Source organism: Heliangelus exortis, chromosome 7 (genome assembly GCF_036169615.1).
Source record: "Heliangelus exortis chromosome 7, bHelExo1.hap1, whole genome shotgun sequence".
In the NCBI taxonomy this organism is placed as follows: Eukaryota; Metazoa; Chordata; class Aves; order Apodiformes; family Trochilidae; genus Heliangelus; species Heliangelus exortis.
Window position 1 is genome coordinate 849042 of NC_092428.1, and position 19627 is coordinate 868668.

At 41.9% G+C, this 19627-nt stretch overlaps 1 protein-coding gene across 1 annotated transcript in view; it reads left to right on the top strand.

The window, feature by feature from the left end:
• LOC139798105 (transmembrane 9 superfamily member 3-like) overlaps positions 1-19627 on the top strand; it is a 32941-nt gene that overhangs the window by 10338 nt on the left and 2976 nt on the right. Inside the window, 12 exon segments of the mRNA XM_071748191.1 lie at positions 568-690; positions 2847-3007; positions 3267-3344; positions 3817-3948; positions 4257-4423; positions 6563-6657; positions 7819-7949; positions 14445-14584; positions 16102-16170; positions 16265-16411; positions 16895-16978; positions 17078-17154. Of these exon segments, the coding sequence (XP_071604292.1) occupies positions 568-690; positions 2847-3007; positions 3267-3344; positions 3817-3948; positions 4257-4423; positions 6563-6657; positions 7819-7949; positions 14445-14584; positions 16102-16170; positions 16265-16411; positions 16895-16978; positions 17078-17154 (1404 nt within the window).

The window sequence follows — 19627 nt, forward strand, 5'->3', positions numbered from 1 at the left end:
TTTTACTTCCAAATGAAGCCTCTTGTGCATTTTTGCATTGTTCCTATTTTTATCTTTTGTCCTTTTTTGTCTTTATTCTGCTTGTTTTGTTTCTTCCTTGATGGTAGCTTCTTGAAAGCTGCTGAGAACTTAGGAGGTTTCAGTTTTTATGAACAGGATTCCTGGTCAGTGGCCCTGCCTGTCCTGCAATGGGAGGACAGTACCATGTGCACTTCTAGGCATTTGTTACTGATTTCCTACCTCTTGTTAAAGTAGGAGTTTTGGTCTGTCCAGATACAGCTCCCATCAGCACATGAAATTTAGTGTGAGTCAGGTAGCAAAAGGACACTTGGAAACCTTTCCTTATCCAGGCTGTGGGAAGCTCCTGCACGGGGAATGGTGGAGTTCCAAACCCACTCATGTAATTATTTTATTGGTTCTGTTTTCAGTGCCTTTTCTTGTCATCTACTTGGGAATAGCCAGGAGGGGCTAAAGATTCCAGCCATGTCCATTCCTCCATTTGCTTGGTTTGCCTTTGCTTTGAGCCAGCTCATTAATAAATCATTAATTGCTTTATTTTTCTTGCAGAGGATGTAATGCAGACAACTTACTGTGAAATTGACTTGGACAAAGGCAGAAGAGATGCATTTGTGTATGCCATCAAAAATCACTATTGGTACCAGATGTATATTGATGACTTGCCAATATGGGGTGAGTGAGATGAGCAGACATCTCCAGCCAGCTCCAGGAGGGCTGTGCTTGGGGGTTTCCTGGAGTCACTGGATGACTCAGCTGCATCACAGCCATCTCCCAAGTGTGGCAGAATTTAGGCAGCCAAATCATGCAAAAATCATGCAGATAATTTGAAGGATTATTGCACTGAAAGACCAGTAGGATGGCTTGTGCTGGTGGACTTCAAAACCAGTGGAAAGCTCTTCTGTTTCTCAAGCACTGAGTTAATGATACCAAGTTCTTAAGGTTAAATTCTTTTAAATGTTCAAGTGAGTGATAATGAGAGAGGTCAGATATAAAGTCTGTGTTAATGTGTTCATGAATAACAACTTCCTTTGATGTTTAGACTTTATTTTGCTACTCCTTGTGTTCATTATTATTGCAACAGCTGTTTGATTTACTTTTATGGTAATTCAGTGTCTTTGAAGAGTTCTGCGTGTATAGTCTGTGGTTATATGAAAGGCTTGTGTTTTAATTGGTTTTATACCATTCTTAAAGCTGCTCTTCCTTAGTAGTAGTAATTTGGGCTTGGAAGAGCTCGTGTCTGGAACCAAAGTTTGTGTCCTTGTTGCCATTATGTCCTAAGCTCTTTGTTTTTTAACTCCCTTCTCAGCTGTGTTCACAGCCTAGTAAAGAGTGCTCTGCAGCTTGCACTTCCCCCTGATAAGAATCTCCCTGTTATAAACTGAAGGGAAGTAAAAAGCACCACAGAACTATTTAAGGTAAAGTCTTCATTGCCCGTGTTCTGTGAAGGAAATAAATTGCCCAAAATAAACAGAATCCCACAACACCTACACAAGTCCAGTTCAAGGGATGTGGCAGAGGTCCTTTGGTGGGCTGTGTGCTGAATAATGCTGGGCACCATTTAGTCAGACAGAGTGGGGTTTTTTAGCTGGCACACAGAGGAGAGGCCAGACTTGGCTCTTTCCATTTCAGGGCATCTCCCTAAATCTGTGGACCACTGTGTTAGTTCCCTCCTTCAGGGAGGGACTGATCAGAATGTCCTTAAAGCAGTTTAGAGGATGTATGGTCTGGGTTTGGATGGTACCCTGGGAACAGATGGGGTGCCAGGTGCTCAGCTGTGTGGCACAGGCACAGCCTGGCACATGTTTCACCTGGGTAGCACATGCAGGGCAAGCCTGACAGATGAGCAGGAGAGGAAAACATGACAGGAAAACACCACCTTGAAAATGAAACAGCCCAGGTAATGCACAGGTGCACCAAGCACCTGCTGCTTTCTGATAACCTCTGCATATCCTTCACCTCCTTATGCCCCTCCTGCTTTTGTCTATCTTGAGTGGTACTTTTATTTTGGCTTCACATCTCTGCTGTGATGTTCTTGACATTGAAGATAATGCTTGTAGCCTGGGAGCTTTGGGACTGCTAGGCTGGGTACCTTTTTTTTTTTTTTTAAATATTGTATATTCACTTGAATTTTTCAGTAGCAGGTTAAACATTTTGCAGTAAGTTATTGAAAAGTAAGAACTTAGTACTGAGTTAGTTCAGTGGAGTTCTGTAGCTCCAGGAGCATCTGAGCAGCTTTCCGTGTTGGAGGTAATAAAAGTCTTCAAGTAAATGGTAACTTTCTGAGTTTTTCATTGAAAGTAAGAGTAGTTAGAAACTCTCATTCTTGGCAAGCATTGGAAGTTTGTGAACAAGAGAGAGCAAGAAGTTATGTTAAAAGGAGTCAGCTCATGAGGAATACAGGCAAAGTAATATCTTTAAGAGGAAGAAAATGAGTGAAGGGATAAATTTGAGCTGGGAAAATAGAGATGTAGGGGCTAAGCTGTGCTCATGGAAATTAAATATGCATTCAGTCAGTTGCTTCTCTGGTAAGAACTCCAAGTAAGACTAGAGGAGCCACTGCCTGTTCTGTTTCCTCTGCAGTGTTTGCAGCTGCATACTTTTTTCTTTCAGTGCTATTACAGAATGTTTCTTGCAGGTCCCTGTGGACTGAAGGTGTAATCTGGGTAGGTCAGTTAAAAAGAAAAGCATATGGCCTGCTGTGTTTCCTTTACTCCTGTGATGATGGCTTTTTTAGCTGGCCAGACATTTGTGATGCTCATTAAAAAAATAATTACAGAATATTTGAAAGGCATACCCGTAATAGGCACTTAGATTTGTTTCCTTTGCAGGTATTGTTGGAGAAGCAGATGAAAATGGAGAAGATTATTACCTTTGGACTTACAAAAAACTGGAAATCGGCTACAATGGCAATAGAATTGTAGATGTCAACCTGACCAGTGAAGGAAAGGTGAAATTGGTACCAAACACCAAGATCCAGATGTCATACTCAGTAAGTTATTTGGTGATACATCTGTAGTAAGAAACTCTTCATGGTGAAATAGTTAAAAAACCAGATACTTGCATACCTGCTGGTGTGTGTTACTGTGTCCAGCTGTATTCGAGGAAGATGCATCTTTACTCCTTTGGATGTTTTTTTTAATTACTGGAAAATCCGGATAGATGTATTAAGAATAAATGTAAAATTTCTACTAGAAATTTGTCTTGCTTCTAAGCCCTGATTTGTAAGGTCACAATTTTTCTCTCTCCAGGTGAAATGGAAGAAGTCAGATGTGAAGTTTGAAGACCGATTTGACAAGTACCTTGACCCATCTTTCTTTCAGCACAGAGTATGTACTGTTCTCAGACATTCCCAGTGGGTGCTTCAGTTCAGAAGATGTCATGGAATTTCTGGATGACATCTTTGAGCTTCCAGATGTTCCACATGACCTGAGATGGGCAGCTCTGGGGCTCTGGGTTTGTAGGGGTAGTTCTGGTGCTCGAGTTTTTTAGAATGCTTCAGGAAATGTCTGCAGGCAAGCTCAAGCCTGCAGCAGGAACAAGGCAGTTCAAGTACATTTATTCACATGGTTGTGAGCAAGTGAGCTTCAGGGACACAACTGTTCCAGCTTGTAAGCTGAGTGGCTGCAGGTGGGCATTCCTCTGCTTTTTGCAGGCTGCTTTAGTGGGGCTTTCTGCAAACATAGTGTCACTTAGCTAGTGCTGACAGCCTGTCCTGCTAGACAGCAGTTCACCCTTACTAGAACTTAGCTGAAACCCATTTACAGTTCTAAACCTTAGGGATGTGTTTTCTTTTTGTAGATTCACTGGTTTTCAATTTTCAATTCTTTTATGATGGTGATCTTTCTGGTTGGCCTAGTGTCTATGATACTAATGAGAACTTTGCGAAAAGATTATGCCAGATACAGCAAGGAGGAGGAAATGGATGACATGGTAAGATCTGCATTCATGGTTTTAAAAAATCTCTTCTTTTAAGGCTTATTGTTTTCTCTTCAGCCCATTCTGGGTCCATTCTGAGGATTTTAGGGAGCAGGGTGGGGGGTAATTCAGGTAGTAATTTTGTTGTCTTCATGAGCATCTTAAAAGTCAACTCTCCTCCAGATTTGATGCATTCAGGAGAGAAGATACACTTGCACTTGAACCTGCTTTAAAAAAAATCAGACCTTTAAAGCACCCCATCTTGGGTGCTTGTTGTCATGACCAGGCTTATAATTTTTTCTTTGTTTGTTTGTTTTTCCTAGGACAGAGATCTAGGTGATGAGTATGGGTGGAAGCAGGTCCATGGAGATGTCTTTAGACCATCCAGTCATCCTTTGATATTCTCATCACTTATTGGTTCTGGTTGTCAGATTTTTGCTGTCTCTCTCATAGTCATTGTTGTTGCAATGATAGAAGATCTGTACACAGAGTAAGTGTGTAATTATGCTTTGCCTTCCACATGCTTAGGTGAGCAAAATAATGACTGAAATGAATGTTCTAGCTGGCCTGGAGAACAGGGCTTGAGAGTCTTTAGCAAATGATCTGGTGTATTCAGAAGGATTCTTTTTAATTTGTAAGCAAACTGTCCTTCTTTTATCATGTGAGCTGGTCTCCTTTAACTTTATTGTTTCAGTGTTGGCTTTTTGCATGATTTATAATGTAGTTTGCTCTTCTGCAGAGCAGGTGCTTTGTTTTAAGTGATGACTAAAATTTCAAATCTCTGCCCTGTTTTCCTTTGCCTATCACCCGTAGCTTGATTTTAGCAAGTTGTAGTACTTCTTATGTGCCACTAGAGAGAACTCTTGTATTTGAATTTAGCTGCCTTTTAATGGTGTGTTTAAAAAGCCACTGTAGTGCCAGGATCTTGACAGGATAATTTCATTTTTCATATGTTGTTATTCTGCCCTTGTGCCCCATGGTTACATTTCTGAATAGAGTTACATACTCATTTTTAATTGTATAGCATGTCAGCCCCTTAAGGGAGGGAATAAAACCCTCTCAGAGTGTTTGTGCACTGGAGGGATGCTGTGAGTCAGTAATGGCAACTGTAAAATACCTCAGAACAGTAATTTTAAAAAGATATATGTGCACTTAGACTTTTATTGCTGTAGCCTTTATATCACTTTCAAAGTTATTTTAATTATGGGTGTGTAACAGAACAGCTGTCTCAGCCTGATGCAGAAAATTCTGAGGTTTAGGAAAACAGTGATGTTGAGTGAAAAGGGCTGTAAACCATTATAAGAACAATTTCCTGTCCATTTTCTTCAGGTCTCTTAAAATTCCTGGGGATTAGGTAGCTGATGCCAACTGGAAGTCTCTCAGCAAAATTTGGTCTTGTCAGCTATTTATCAATGCTGGGTTGTGTTCTGAGAAGCTTCTCCATTAGGGTATTTGAAACAGAAGTGAGGAAGCTCAAGAGTCAGGGATCTGGAGATAATTTTAGAGGAACATCTGCTGGTCACTTTGCAGGCAGCTCGGGTTTACATGGGTCAGCTTCAGGCTGGGCTTGGTGTTCTGGGGTCTTGCCTGTGTTTCTAAATAGGCTTAAGTGGGAGCAACTGTTAAAATTGGTTTCTGTCTAACAAGTGACTTTCTGAAATAGAATTATTCCTTCTTTTTTTTGGGAGGCAGATGTTTGCACAATGCTCCCTCAGTGTGTGTGACCAGCAGGTATATTTGCTTACTTCAGTCCATCCAGCCATGGAAACCCATTCTAGGGCTGGCATCCAGTAATTGCCCATCAAAAGCCAAAGCACAAGTCTGGAATCTCTTGGAACAACCAACTTGAAGATAGTTACAGCAAACTGGCTGAGAACCTGCTGCTGCTTTTTGCTGTTGAAGAGTAGCAGAGGGGCATGGGGAAACAGCTCTGTTCATGAATAACATTTATATCTTGCTATTCTTGGATGGCATTTTTAAAAAATTTATTTGGAGCTGGCTTTTGTGATTTAAAATTATTAGCTTTGCCTGTAAAATTTCAGAAAAATTATGCCAAAATGAGTACTCCCAACATTTAATGAGGTGATAATTTAAAAATTGCTGAACTCTTCTGATAGGACTGTTCCATGCTGATTTGTGGCTGCATTTATAGTTTCTAAATCAGGTTTTCTAATTTTCTATTAGATGAATGCTTTCAGTCTTAGAAGTTAATTTCTGAGGGCTGGCTGAAGCATGATTTACAATCTTCCTCTATTTTTGTTAATACTGGCCTTTGTGTGAAGCAAAGGGTACTTCCCATCTGCAGGAGTTAAGTCTTGCACTTAGTGTATGTCCTGTAAGTAATTCAGTCCTTTGTACACAAGAGACACACATCCAAATGTCAGAGTGTTTGGGTCAGAAGTGAGGTTTTTACTCCAGTGCAAATAAATGCAGTTAGAACTCTGTTTTTTCCAGATGGAATTGCACTTACCCCAAAGCTTTGGATACAAACAGTTCCCAGATTTAACAATTAAGCACTTAAGATTTTTTTACATTACCTAAGATATCAAATAACTGTTTCTGCTGACTGTACATATTCATGTAATCTTTGCTCTAATGCTGTTTTTTCATTTATCAAAAAATCTTGTAGGAGAGGATCAATGCTTAGCACTGCTATATTTGTTTATGCTGCAACATCACCAGTGAATGGATATTTTGGAGGAAGCCTCTATGCTAGGCAAGGAGGTAAATTGTTTTCAATTTTCATTGCCTTGTTGAATGGAGAAGTTATTATTTTCTGATAAGGAACTATCCTCATGGAGTTAGGCCATAATATCAGTGGAGACCAGAAGCCAAATAAAATTGGCAAAGCAGATTTAGGCTGCTTCCAAGTGCTCCCCACTTTGAGTTATGTCCAATTACATCCTTGCAGTCCACTAGCTTCTTCCACCCCCTCTGCTGCAATAAAAGAGTGATCAATATCTATTATCTTCTGTGGTGCTTTGGAAAAAAAAATTCTGGTAAGTTCTGAGAAGAAAATGTGTGTATTTGCAGTGTGATTTGCTTCTTAGTGCTCAGTCCCAGCTGCTCTCAAATCTACTCTGAGTTTGGAGCTTAGAGATTTCTTTTACTGGGGCTCGTGTACAAACCTAGCAAATTGTAGGAAAAGAGATCTAGGTAAGTGAAGGTTGGTGTATAGTTGAGCCAGATATGCTTTTTTTTTTTTTGTTTTTTCTTTTTTCCTACAGATCAACCATGCATCAAAGCCTGAGGTGCTGAGTGTGTTTGCTCACAGTGAAAACACATCCAGTGGGCTTGCAAAGCAGATGCTGGTTTTCTGGGGGTTTTATTTAGTGCATATTACAGATGCATCTGGGATGTCTGAAATTTAAATCTAGACAGTGTTTAAGAGCATAGAAAGTAAAGGCAGTCCAGGCAGGCTTTGCCCCAGGGAGAGCCAGTTCCTTACTGCATCCTGAACACACAGTGTCAGCTTAGTTGGGTCGAGACAGCCCGGAGCAGGTGGTGCCTGAAAGCAGCTGCAGTGCTGAGTTGTCCCGGAGCAGTGCTGGGGTCTCAAGTGCTCTGCACAAGGCCAGCTCTGCTATCTCTGTCTCTCCTGATCTGCATCTCACATATGCACTGGGGTTTCCTTGCCTGGTTTCCCTGGCCAGCTCAGCAGATGCTGTTCTTCAGCTGAAGTGTTCTCACGCTGCATCTCCTCAGCTGCCAGGAGTCAGATGAAGCTGTTACTGACTCTTGGCTTTTGTGTCAGTGTTACTTATTTCTTTTACCTTTGTGGGGGAGAAGTAGTCCAGGGCCTAAATTCTGCAGAGCTTGCTGAGATGCCGGGTTTTGTTAACACAAGTTCTCTGACCAGTCCCCTTGGAATGTCCCTTCTTGCAGGGAGGAGATGGATAAAGCAGATGTTCATTGGAGCCTTCCTTATCCCAGCCATGGTGTGTGGAACTGCCTTCTTCATTAACTTCATTGCCATCTATTATCATGCTTCAAGAGCTATACCCTTTGCAACCATGGTGAGTCATTTTCCTGGGGAATTTGCACACTGCTGTGGGCACAGGAAAGCCACCTTTTAGTCTAAATACAGCTGTGAGTCATAGGTGATACTTCCCAGTTAGACACTTATTCTGGGAGGGTTTTGAGGTGTTTCAGGTATAACTTATTTTAATCACAATAGGAACAGCTGCTGGCTGCCAACAACAGACTTCTCTCCACTTCACTTGGCACTTCTGCTTTGTACTCAAGCTTAATGTTGTAACAACATGGGAACTTTGCAATTTGCATTTTCTTCTGGGTGGCCAGCACCAACTGGTTATAAGCTAAAATGCAATACAAAAGGATTCCAAGTGAAAGCTACTTCCAAATCTTTGCAGTCAAGCAGAAAAAAACTAAAATCCGAAGATCAACCAGCAATATGAGATGAGAAGTCCTGAGAAGATCTGGCTTTACAAAAAAATGAATTGCAGTTTCCACTTGGTGAGGTGGTATTTAGAATCCAGTTATGGTCTTCTGTCCCTGTATTAACCATGCCCCTTGAAAACCAGTGCTGGTTGGATTACTTTCTCATTTAACCATGGTGACTCATCTTGTTTCTTGTGGCTTTTGTCAGGATTTTGTCTGTTGTCATGGCCCTTTCAAGTAGCCTCAATTAATCCTGTGAATGCAGTGTAGGAAATAATCACTTGGCACTGGGGCAGAATTCTGTTTGAGCTTGCAGGGGGGATTGAATGAATCTCAGCTTCACAAGGTCTGTTTTACAAGTGGTATTATTTGACATATAACCAAATCCAGTATGTGACTGAAACTACTTCTTAAGAACACGTTGGTGAGTGAACGTGGAAGAAATCAGCAATAGTGATAAAAAGAGAGAGAATTCTCAGTTTCAGACAAAAGCTTTCCATGCCTCTCTGCTGATGGAGGAGTCATTAAATGTACAGTGCTGGTTCTGATCACCTCCTTACCAGCAGTGTGTTCAGAACATTCCTACACAACAACTTTTACATTCATTTCATTGTTACAAAACTATTCATACAGTATCAAGCTAAACATGCTTCTAAACCCTTCGGTTAATTTTTCTGGTTTTCTTCAATAAATTAAAGGAAAGTTCTGTCTTTGGATGTGTTTTTTATCACTTGGCTAGTGCCCCAAAGGAATATTGTATGTTTTTTTCTCTCCTAAGCTGGTAGCCATGTACAGTACTGCCAGAAAAGTTTGCAGCATTGATCTTTGATGTGAGCAAAGAGGCTCTGTTTCACTACTGAGCAAGCATTTATGGTGTCACATTTCTCACTTGTATTCCCATGTGGAGGTCAGGAATGCCAAGGGAAGGGAATTCCACCTGTGCTGAGGTTTTTTTTCTCTTAAATCTGTTCAACTGATTTGTATTTTAAGACCGTGGAAACACGGACGTGCGAAAGCAAATGGGAATATAAATCTTCAGGGATCACTTCACCAGGATGTTAGGAGTCTTTTCATACCCAGTGATTTTAATGATCTCAGGGCTTTATGGACATGTTGGAATCGTTATGACTGTAGCAATAAACTTCAGTGGAGTTAGCAGACTTCCAGTAGGAGTGGGTTATGAATCAGAAACAACTTCATCAGAATAAGCAATGCTCTGAGGACTGCAGGCTGGCTTAGAGAAGGAAATAAAAGTTGTTTGAAATTACCACGTTATGCTTCAGCTTGAAGTCCCTGGGAAGCACTCTGGCTTTATGGAGAAGGTACCTTTGTGTCTTCCCACCTTTGTTTTCAATATGGGGAGGCTTCTAGAATTCTCTAGTGCAGACTTGCTGTTGCTGCTGCCTTCTTAGGGAGATCAAACCCTTACCATATCACTGTACCAGAACACAGGAATTTCTTCCTTTACCCTGATATGTCTTGAAACCTCCCTTCTCCATTCAAACTGCTGGCAAGAGTTGCTACCTTTTTTTTGACCACTATAAAGCTGGAAAAAGCAGAAACTGAATTGCTGAAAAGTCTCTGAGCCAAAAGGTTGCTAAGAGACTGTGCTGAAACGTGCCATCCCATACACTGCTTGTTCTGCATTGCCACTTCCCAGTGAGCCAGGGGGTAGTCTCCTCTCTGACTTTTTTCTCCCTTCAGACAGATTTTTTTGTGGAATATAGGCAAGGGCAGCTGCCAGTGTCAAAGCCAAGACATTCAAGCACAGTTGGTGCAGCTTTCATCTACCTGGTGTCTTCTTCCTCCTCTTTGTCTTGAAATGCTCAGATTGAAGAGGCTCTTTGGGGGGTGTTGGTACACCTGGCTGTCACTGCCTTCACCTTTACAGCTTCATTCACCTTGTAGAAGTCACCTATCCCCAGTGCCTGGGATCTCTGAGGATGTGGCAGGCACTGGGAAGATCCAAAGCTTGTTTCTGAAGCCATTCTTCATTCTGGGGACCCTCCCCTTTGCCCTTCTGGGTATCCAAGCAAACCATCCCACCTGTACTGTGACAAACCTGTACTCAAATACCCCGAGGCTTTGTCTCTTCCCTCAGATACCTTGCTGCTGCCCTGCCCTTCAAAGTGCAGTAAAGAAGGTGACAGATTCTATTCAAATGTGAGAGCTTTGAAAACTGAATGGTTTAAAGCTTCCAACTCCCCAAGCATGTGAAGGAGGTAATAAAAGTCTGGGGTATTTTTCTTTCATCTCTTCACCTGTAGAGAAATGCAGTGGGTGCTGTTCCATGTTTTTTTGGAGCCCAAATTTGACTTTTGGGGGCTATTTTGTTCCTTGTATCCTGTTAGTGGTGAGCATGGAGGAGTTCTGGAGGTGTTGCACACTTTTCCACGTGTTTGGGGAGGGTGGTGGTACATCTGCATCTTCCTAAGCAATGCAGAGTTCTAGAGAAGGCAGCATGATGGAATTCAAAGGGACCCTCTTAATGCTGGCAGTTGGTAAGTTGTGGCTGCTTCTGCTCTTCTGTGTGTGATACATAATTTAAAGATTTCCATTAAGGCTGCTGTGACTAATGCAATATTCTGGCAGTGTTATCTGTGTAGCTTCTATGAAACTGTTTAAGATGTACTGGGTTGGTTTTGTTTGAGCAGCAGGTTCCTGTGTGGCTAACATTTCCAGTATGCATTTTTAATGATTTCATTAAATAAGGTTATGCACACTGAGTTGCTCTGGGGATGAAGACTCCAGTGTTTGCATCTTTTATACCTTGCTTATAAAGTAGGGGAAAAAAAAGTGTTTCCTCCAGTAGAGAGCTTAATTCAGGCTGCAGCCATCCCTGACAGCCTTAAGTTGATAAGAGTGTTGGCTGCCACTGAGGGAAGAGGACCTGATAGTGCCAGAGATTTCTGTGCCTTGAGCCAGATAAGGGGAAACATCTAGCTACAAATAGAAAAAAAATAAATTAGTTTTATACATTCAGCAGGGTGGTTCCTCAGGGTGCTTGCAAGTGACTGTGGAACCCATGGTCAAAACTCCTTTTTTTTTTTTTTCTGGAAACAGACACAGCTTAATGCTTCTGCCTAAAATTACTGCCCAGTGTAGCACCCTTGATTAACAACTTTGCTGTAATAAAAATTAATAACCTTTATTTTGAAGCCTTCTCTTCCCTTCATTTTCTGTGTAATATTTGTGCAGCTGATGTGCAGAGAAGCACTTCACTGAGCAGATTCAGTAACCTCTGTATGGGGGGAGAGGCTCATGACTGAGAGTGCAGTTTTGGGAGCTGACAGGAAAGATCAAGCTGTTACTTTGACAGTTAATTTTTATTGCTTTTCTCCCTTGTGCATTAAGCAGTCAAGGCACCATAGCCTGCCAGTCGCTGTTTAATATTAGATATGCTCATAAAAATTTTAATTATCACCTTTGAATGAAGTTTAATCTACAGTTGTCAGGAAATATGAAACACATGGCACTAGAACATAAATTATATCCCTCTTGACAACAGTGTTTGGGTTTTTTTTTTTAAATAAGGAAAGCTGAATGCTGCACATTTGGTCAAGGGCAGTAGAATATTCTTTCCCTATTAAAAAAAATATGATAAAGGGGTTAGAAAGAATGCAGATTTGGTGGGGTTGGCAGTCTTCTGTGGCAACTAGAACCTGCCAGCTACATCAGATGCTCATGTAGAGATAAGATATTGTGCACACCAAAAATGCAGCAGTCAGACTGGAACAGGTTTGGTAGAAAACCTTGTGTAGCATTTCTGCTGTCACATGGATTATGGGGGGTTTATGTGGGGGCTGCTGGGGGGGTGTCTGGTTTTGTAGGTGTAGCAGCTTGCCCTGTTTGCATAATCCTTGTGTTTTCTGAAGTGGTAGTTAAGACAATTCCCTGAATTTATCTGGGCTGAGGTTTCAGCAGTGATTCTCTTTAAGATGCTGACAAGACCTGACTTCCTTAGCTGCTGCAGGACAGGCAGAGATAATAGGATTTTAGGTTTTTGAGTACATTATGGGTGACTGTGGGGACAGGGCACCTATGGGTGTTTTACCTGCCTGCTTCTTTTCCTCTTACCATTTGTGATGCTGACTTGGAAGCCAGGAAGTGTCAGAGCTATCTGTGTTGTCCCAAACCAGTTAATTTTTCAGTCAAATAGCTAACAGAATGGCAGGTGTTACAGCATTCTAAGCCATGTTTTGACTTGCATGGAGCTTTAGATCCTGGCCAGGACTTAATTCTCCAGCATCTTTTCCACCTACTGCACCTGAAAGAAGCTGAGACTTTTTGGTGAGGATTTTAGTAAATGTAGCACTCAAGGTGATGTTTTTTTAATGTTTCTCTTGCTTCCTGACATTTTGCTCTGAACATTGTCATCTTTTGCACTGAGTTGTCAGGGGCAGAACCTGCCCAGGGAGTTGTTTGCTTCTCCTGTAATTCATTCCTGGGCAATCTCAGAGTCCTGCCTGAGACACCAAGTGGTTTTCCAAGTAATGGAAGAAGATAAATCCATATTAATTGTGTAAAATATGTTCTGTTATTGGCAAGTACAGCTACCACTTAGCTTTTCCTTATTTCCCACTGCAGTGGCTCATGATGTAATTCTTTAATAAGACTCAAAGGGTCTGGACAGTGCTTCTGATCACTGACCACATGCTTGCTGTGCCCCTCCTGTGAAGCTTGAAGGTTTGCTCCATCCAAACCCAGGCAGCCTTTACCATTCCCATCTGGGCTAGGCCAGTAATGAGATAAACCACTCAGGAGTGGATAACCCACTGACTTCAGGCAGATGTTGCCTCAAACTGCTGTGCTAAGTTGGTCTCCAGCTCCTCATCTCCCAAAGCCTTTGCAGTCCTTGCTTTTCAGCTGCTTGCAATAGAACTCTGTAGGTAGAACATGAGCATCCCCTGGTTATCCTGGAGTCACTGCTTCCTAAGAAGTCAGCACGTGGCTCTTGGGCTTGGTCCTCTCCATTGCTTTGGCTCAGGCTGCTGCTGTGGGCTTTGCATTGTGATGCAGGGAAAGAAGGATCTGGCTTCTTGGCTCAGGAGGCACCAGGGTGTGCACAGCCTCAGGCAGCCCTGCTTTTAAAAGGCATTATTTTCCTGTGTGTGCAGAGGGAAGGTCACAGGGTCAGTATTCCCAACTGTGGTTATTGCATTGCAGGCAACTCTTCTGTCTTTAATTATCAATCTCAAATAGTTAACAAGCTGTCCAGGGCTAATTCATTTTCTGCTGAAGTGTCAGAAGTGGAAAACACCTTGATAAACACTTCCAATTTACCCAGTTTTGGGAGATAAAAATAGGTTGCCTCCAGGGAATAGCAAAAGTAGAGCTACAGACCATGTGCTGGAAAAACAGTGATTCATGGCAAAATTTTCAGGGAGTCTGTTCCAGTGGAAAGAGCTGAAACATTGGCTTGACTTTGCTGCACTGTGCATAAACCTCATCTCTCTGTGTGAATGGGGCCATCCTGCTCCTGAAATTATATCTGTGTTTACCAGTGGTCACCTGTGCCTTTGGCAGCCCCTGTCCTTGGTTCCTTGGTGGGGAGGGGAGAAAATTGAACCCTGAATTTCCATTGGTAGCAGCCTGGTCTGGCTTTGCAATTCTTCCTTTGGGTTTCTTTTTTGGCTTGGGTTAAAAACTTTGCAGCCAGCAGTTGTATGGAGCTGCCTGACTGCTCTGTGTTAACTCCCAGGGGCAGCATACTCTGCAAAAAGTTTAACTGGAGCTGACAAATTTTTCAGTGATTAAGTACCATGAAGATTTCCATTTCATTCCTTTCCAATGTACCGAGTATAAAGGTTAGATTAAAGCAGTAAAAAAACCTGTTATGGTTCTGTTCTCTCCATTGATGCAAGAAAATAGACTTAATAATGTTTATTAGGAAGCTTACCAGGAAATAAATGTTCCCATTTGTCAGTGTAATAATCATAATACATCAGGGGGTGCATATTGACTGAATGCTTCATAACGAGGAGTAGGGTTCTTCAGCAATAACCACTAAGGACCAATACACATGGAGTGGGTTGGCTATCTGCTTTTGTTGTCCTAGCCCTGTTTTTTTTTTTTTTATCATCATCACCACTTTATTTTTCTGCTTACAGGTGGCAGTGTGCTGTATTTGTTTCTTTGTCATTCTCCCCCTGAACCTCGTGGGTACCATTCTGGGCAGAAACCTGTCAGGACAGCCCAACTTTCCCTGTCGTGTCAATGCAGTGCCTCGTCCCATACCAGAGAAAAAATGGTAAAGACTTAGATGTGTGTTAACCAGGTGGATCCACTCCAGGACCTCTAAAATTACCTTCCAAACGTGACCACTGAAAGTGTCTCTAGAATAATGGGTTGTATTTGGACTGAGCTGTCTCTAGAATAACCCCTGCACTTAGTGGGGCTTTTCTGTTGAGTAAAACCCACCAAGTGCAGCTGATGGTTAACAGCTGGAGCAGATTGTGCAGTCCTGGATCTCTGATTGACATCTGGCCTGAAATGCTCTTCACTCTCTTATGTAAAAGGGATGGACCCAACCCAGATCTTGTATGGGTGTCTGGAAAGCAAAGGTTCCTCCTTGGTGCCTCCTGGAGATTTAGGAGTGAATGTGCCCTGGAGGCAGAAGTGTTCTCTGTAATGGTCTCCATCCACACACTCAGGCAATATTTGCAGGGTGGTGGTGGGGAGAAGCTTGCAGTGCTGTTCCCAATTCTGCACTTTTGTTGATGGCACGGAGCCTAAAATCCTCCAGGTATGTGGTCTGGATTGGGAATAAGCCTTTGTTATTTTTGAAGTGAATATAAAGGAGTGGTTGCCTGGTCTCAAGGAGTAGGCTTGGGCTTTTGGAAAATCACGAATGCAGTCACTTTTTCCTATTAATTTAATTCTGAGGTGGAAGCAGCAAGCTATGGAAACGAAAATCTCCTCAGAGGATTTCTTTTTAAAATAGATTTTTCTTGCTTTCCCTGTTCAGGGGAATGGAACAGAGTGAAGGGAGCACTGAAATGTGTACCCAGAAGTGCAGCAGGCTTGCTCTCTGATTAGTGGCAGCCTGTGCAGCTCAGATGCTGGGATTTGATTTATATTGTGACCTGTATCTTGGGAATCTGATGGATTTCTCTGGATCAGCATGACAGATGAAAAGAAATAAGATACTTCTGGTGAAGATGATGAAATTGCACACCTTCAACTTAGACAAGTCTGCCTATAAATAATGAAAGAAGCTGCAAATTAAATCACTGGTTACCAGCTAGGTTGAGCATTGTTGCAAGTACTACATAGAGGTGACCTTTAGTAAGTGCTGGTTTCATCTGCAGGTAGCTGAGTACTCATGTTTGGCCCTAGACCCATGATTTAGTACAGCTCATTAACAAATGAGCACGGGTTCTTAATTACATAGCCAGTACCCACAAAGTTTTAGTTGTGCTTTTTGTTGTGTCAGTTTTTCAGCCTTCATTCAGTACTGCAGGCTGTGGGGCCTGCTTGCTTAAGTCCTTTTTGGGCAAGAGAGATTCTTTTTTGTAGCCTGTAGGTAGATGCCTCCCCTTTATTCCTGTAGGTGAAGGGTTTGTTTCAGCTTTCCCCAGGAATAACTCCTTCCTCCCTTCCAGAGGGAATTTTTTTTTCTACTAGGCTGGTATAAGACAGAAATGGTGTTGCTAGCATGCCTTGTAAATAATCCTCTAGGCTGTATTAATTATCTGGTGATATGTCTTGATATGTGTGTATATGAAAGATTAAAATTGCCCCTAAACTGATCTTAATATCTTTCAGGTTCATGGAACCAGCTGTTATTGTTTGCCTGGGTGGCATTCTCCCTTTTGGATCAATTTTTATTGAAATGTGAGTATGTCACCTATTGGCCAGTTTGATTTCAAAGGATAGTAGATGCAGCTCAGTTACAAAGCCACCTGTGTGTTTTGTTTACTCTTTTCAGGTATTTCATTTTCACTTCATTCTGGGCTTACAAGATCTACTACGTTTATGGCTTTATGATGTTGGTTCTGGTTATCCTCTGCATTGTGACAGTTTGTGTCACCATTGTTTGTACCTATTTCCTGCTGAACGCAGAGGATTACAGGTGGTAAGTGCTGCATCTCTGCAGAGTTAACCAGTTTGGGAGAGTTTTATAGAAAAGTCCTGGTGCTCAGGTGAGATGGGTCTTCCCCAAGTGTCCCGTGTCCAGGTTGTAGCTCTAGGGAAGAAAGCCTTTTTAGGGAAGAAAGCATTTTTTTTTATACTTTCTGTACAGGAGGTTTCTGTGCCTGTGTGTGCATCTCTGCATGAATGGATGTATGTGTATAAAAAAACCCAAACGTGCCAATGTTGCTTTTTTTAATAGGAAATAAAAGGAATGCTCAGAGGAATATGGAGCAGGCTCAGCACTTGGTACCAGTGGTGTTGCCACAGAAGCTTTTGTCACTTAGAGCTTGTGTCACTTAGGTGCAGATTTTGTTCAGCAACCCTGTAGAAGCAGCAGGGTTGTTTTCTGGGCAGGGTTTGCAGATGCTGCACATCTTGGGAAGGCCTCTGGTTGTGCAGCTGATGGAGCTGTGCTTGCTTGCAGGCAGTGGACAAGCTTCCTTTCTGCGGCATCAACTGCGATTTATGTTTACATGTACTCCTTTTACTACTACTTTTTCAAGACAAAGTAAGTGAAAGTCTTCTTGCTTTGAGTGTCACCTTGCCAGATAAGTTGATTGAGAACTGGGGAAAACACCAATCATAAATTCCTATCTTTCTTTTTCAGGATGTATGGCTTGTTTCAAACATCATTTTACTTTGGTTATATGGCAGTATTTAGCACAGCTTTGGGAATAATGTGTGGTAAGTGCCAAATATATTAAAAGTTTTCTATCAGACCTTTTCAGTCTGTCATGTTTCCAGTGTTAGCTCTCTGGCTTTGGTGGGGTGTGTATGTGCTGTAAAAAGCATACAGGCTCTCTGCTCACACTTGGTTCCTACCTAATAAAGGAGATTTCTGTAGATTTTGTCTTCTGACAGGAAGATAATTTATGTACTATGCAGAGAATTTCACCCACAGTGCAGACTTGAAAGACTCAATATTTGGCAAGAAGTTCTGCAAAATAAATTCCAAATTAAGTGGAGTGCATGCTGGCATTTTGGTTTGGAGTTTTTGCTGCTGCTCCAAGAGAAGGAGTCAAGGTACACCCCTGAAAGCATCAGTGGCATCACAGTAGTGATATAGTGCATCTGTGAGGGTGACCAGAGCAGAAGGGACTGACTTTCCAGGTTAGCATTTGAGAAATGAGTACTGGAACATCCCAAGGTGAGGAGGCTCTTGTGTGTAGCTGGATTTTTTTAAGATAGTGTTTGGACAAATGTTTAGAAAAAAACCCCACGGTTCTTGGCATGGAGATCACCTGATAAAGTCAAATACACTCGTTCACTATCAGCTTGATTTTTATCCTTTGCTGTGTGGCTTTCAGAAAGTGCTACTTGCTTCTTTTGCACTTTCTTCTAATGTTATTTGCTGCTTTTGTCTGAATTATCAGCCTTGTTTCCTCAGTAGTGAATGGTCACACAGACTCTAGTGGCAGGTTTTCTTGGAGTGAGATGTTTGAGACACAGTCCTGTCTTACAGGAACCTTTCTGTTAAGTATACATTTCTTGATGTCCTGATCAAGAGTAATTTTAGAATGCTTTATGAAAAGAGGAGGGAAATCATCTCTCAACTACCAAGTACCTGTTCCCCTTTTCTCTCATACAATCTAATCTTGCTTCATCAGGTTCTTGGCACATTACAAGACTTCCCTGCTGTTCTGGTAGTCTTGCAGCCATTTTTTTTCATTAATAGGCTTATACTTTTCAGCTTTAATCTTTTCTTTTTAAAGTGCTCAGGCTGGTATTGATTAAAATGTCTGTGATGCAGAAGCCAAGCTTGCCCACCAGTTTCTGTAATTAAAATGGTTTTTATAACATGGGAAACAAGGATTGTCAAATGCTTTCTTGGCATGACAGGACGCTTACCGGATGGAATATTAGAGTAAAATCCTAATCTGTTCAAATTCATAAAATTATTGAACATATTAAACATTAGACACATTTAGCACATAAAGTTTCCAGAGCTCTATTGGGATTTTCTTTTTGTCTTTGTAAGTGCGTTGGAAGAGAAACTGTGAGATTCCTTTTCACTGAGAATTCCCATTTTCAGCATGTGGAGGGAAGAGAAAAAAAAAAAAAATCCCCTGTCAAAAAGCATTTGTCTAAGGAACTTGCTGCCATTGAGGTCTAACAAAGACATTTGTGTTAAAGACTTGTGCAGAATGTGTGCTCCTGGCTGTACAGCTCCAGTGAGAAGTGTTGTGGAGCTGTGTTTTGGAGGCTCACATCAATGGGTGTGTGTTCAGCATCACACAGTTGGGTGTGAGACAGACCAGTGAGGATCCAAAGCAGCCCCAGGGAAAGGCTCTCTGGGCTTGTGCCATCCAGCTGGGGTTTTGGTGCCTCTGACAGTGCCTGCTGAACTCAAATTCCACACCTAGTGGGATGCTTTCATCCACAAAGTCTGCTGCCCTCTGCAGAGCATCTCAGTCCTGAGACTGGACCAGTAGGGAGCCCATGAGAACTTCCAAACCTTTTGAGCTCCTCGTGTGTCCCTCTTAGTGACAAGAAAAAATAAAAGTTATTCCCCAGCTCAGTGGCTGGCTTAGAAACTAGGGAGTACAGAAAGGACTCCTGCAGTACAGCCCTGCAGCATCCAGATGGGTGCTGGAAATATGCTTGAGGAGCTTGTTTAAAAAAATTTCTGCTTGCAAAGCCCACAGCTACTGTAAGTGGTCATTGGTTTGAAGAAATAGATGGGAACTGATCTTTTTTTCTGGTTTGTGGTTGCTCTTCCTGGCTGTTAGGATTTTTCTCTTTACTGAAAAGCTTGTTCTGCTGAAGTCTGCTTGTATTGAATACTGAAGTACTGGAATATTGAAGGAATATTGAAGTATTCCTGCTAAACCCATATAGGCCACAGTGAAGTTATAAATATAATCTGATAAGGTGATTATAAGGAAACAAAATAATTCCCTTCGCTATGGTTTGTTTTATTCAAATGAGGCAATTAGTCCTTTGTTTTGGTTTTTTTTTCAGGAGGACATTCCTCAGTCCTCACTGTCTAGGGTTTCCCCTCCCTTCCCCATGTTTTATTCAATGCCTGTGAAGTAGCCCTGAGGCTTGTCCCCTGCTTTGGGTGTTGGCCATGAGTGGCCTTCATGGCTAAGGCTCCAGTGGTTCAGAACATGTTATGATTTGTTTATGGGGCTGAGAGCTTGTGGTCTCATGTGAC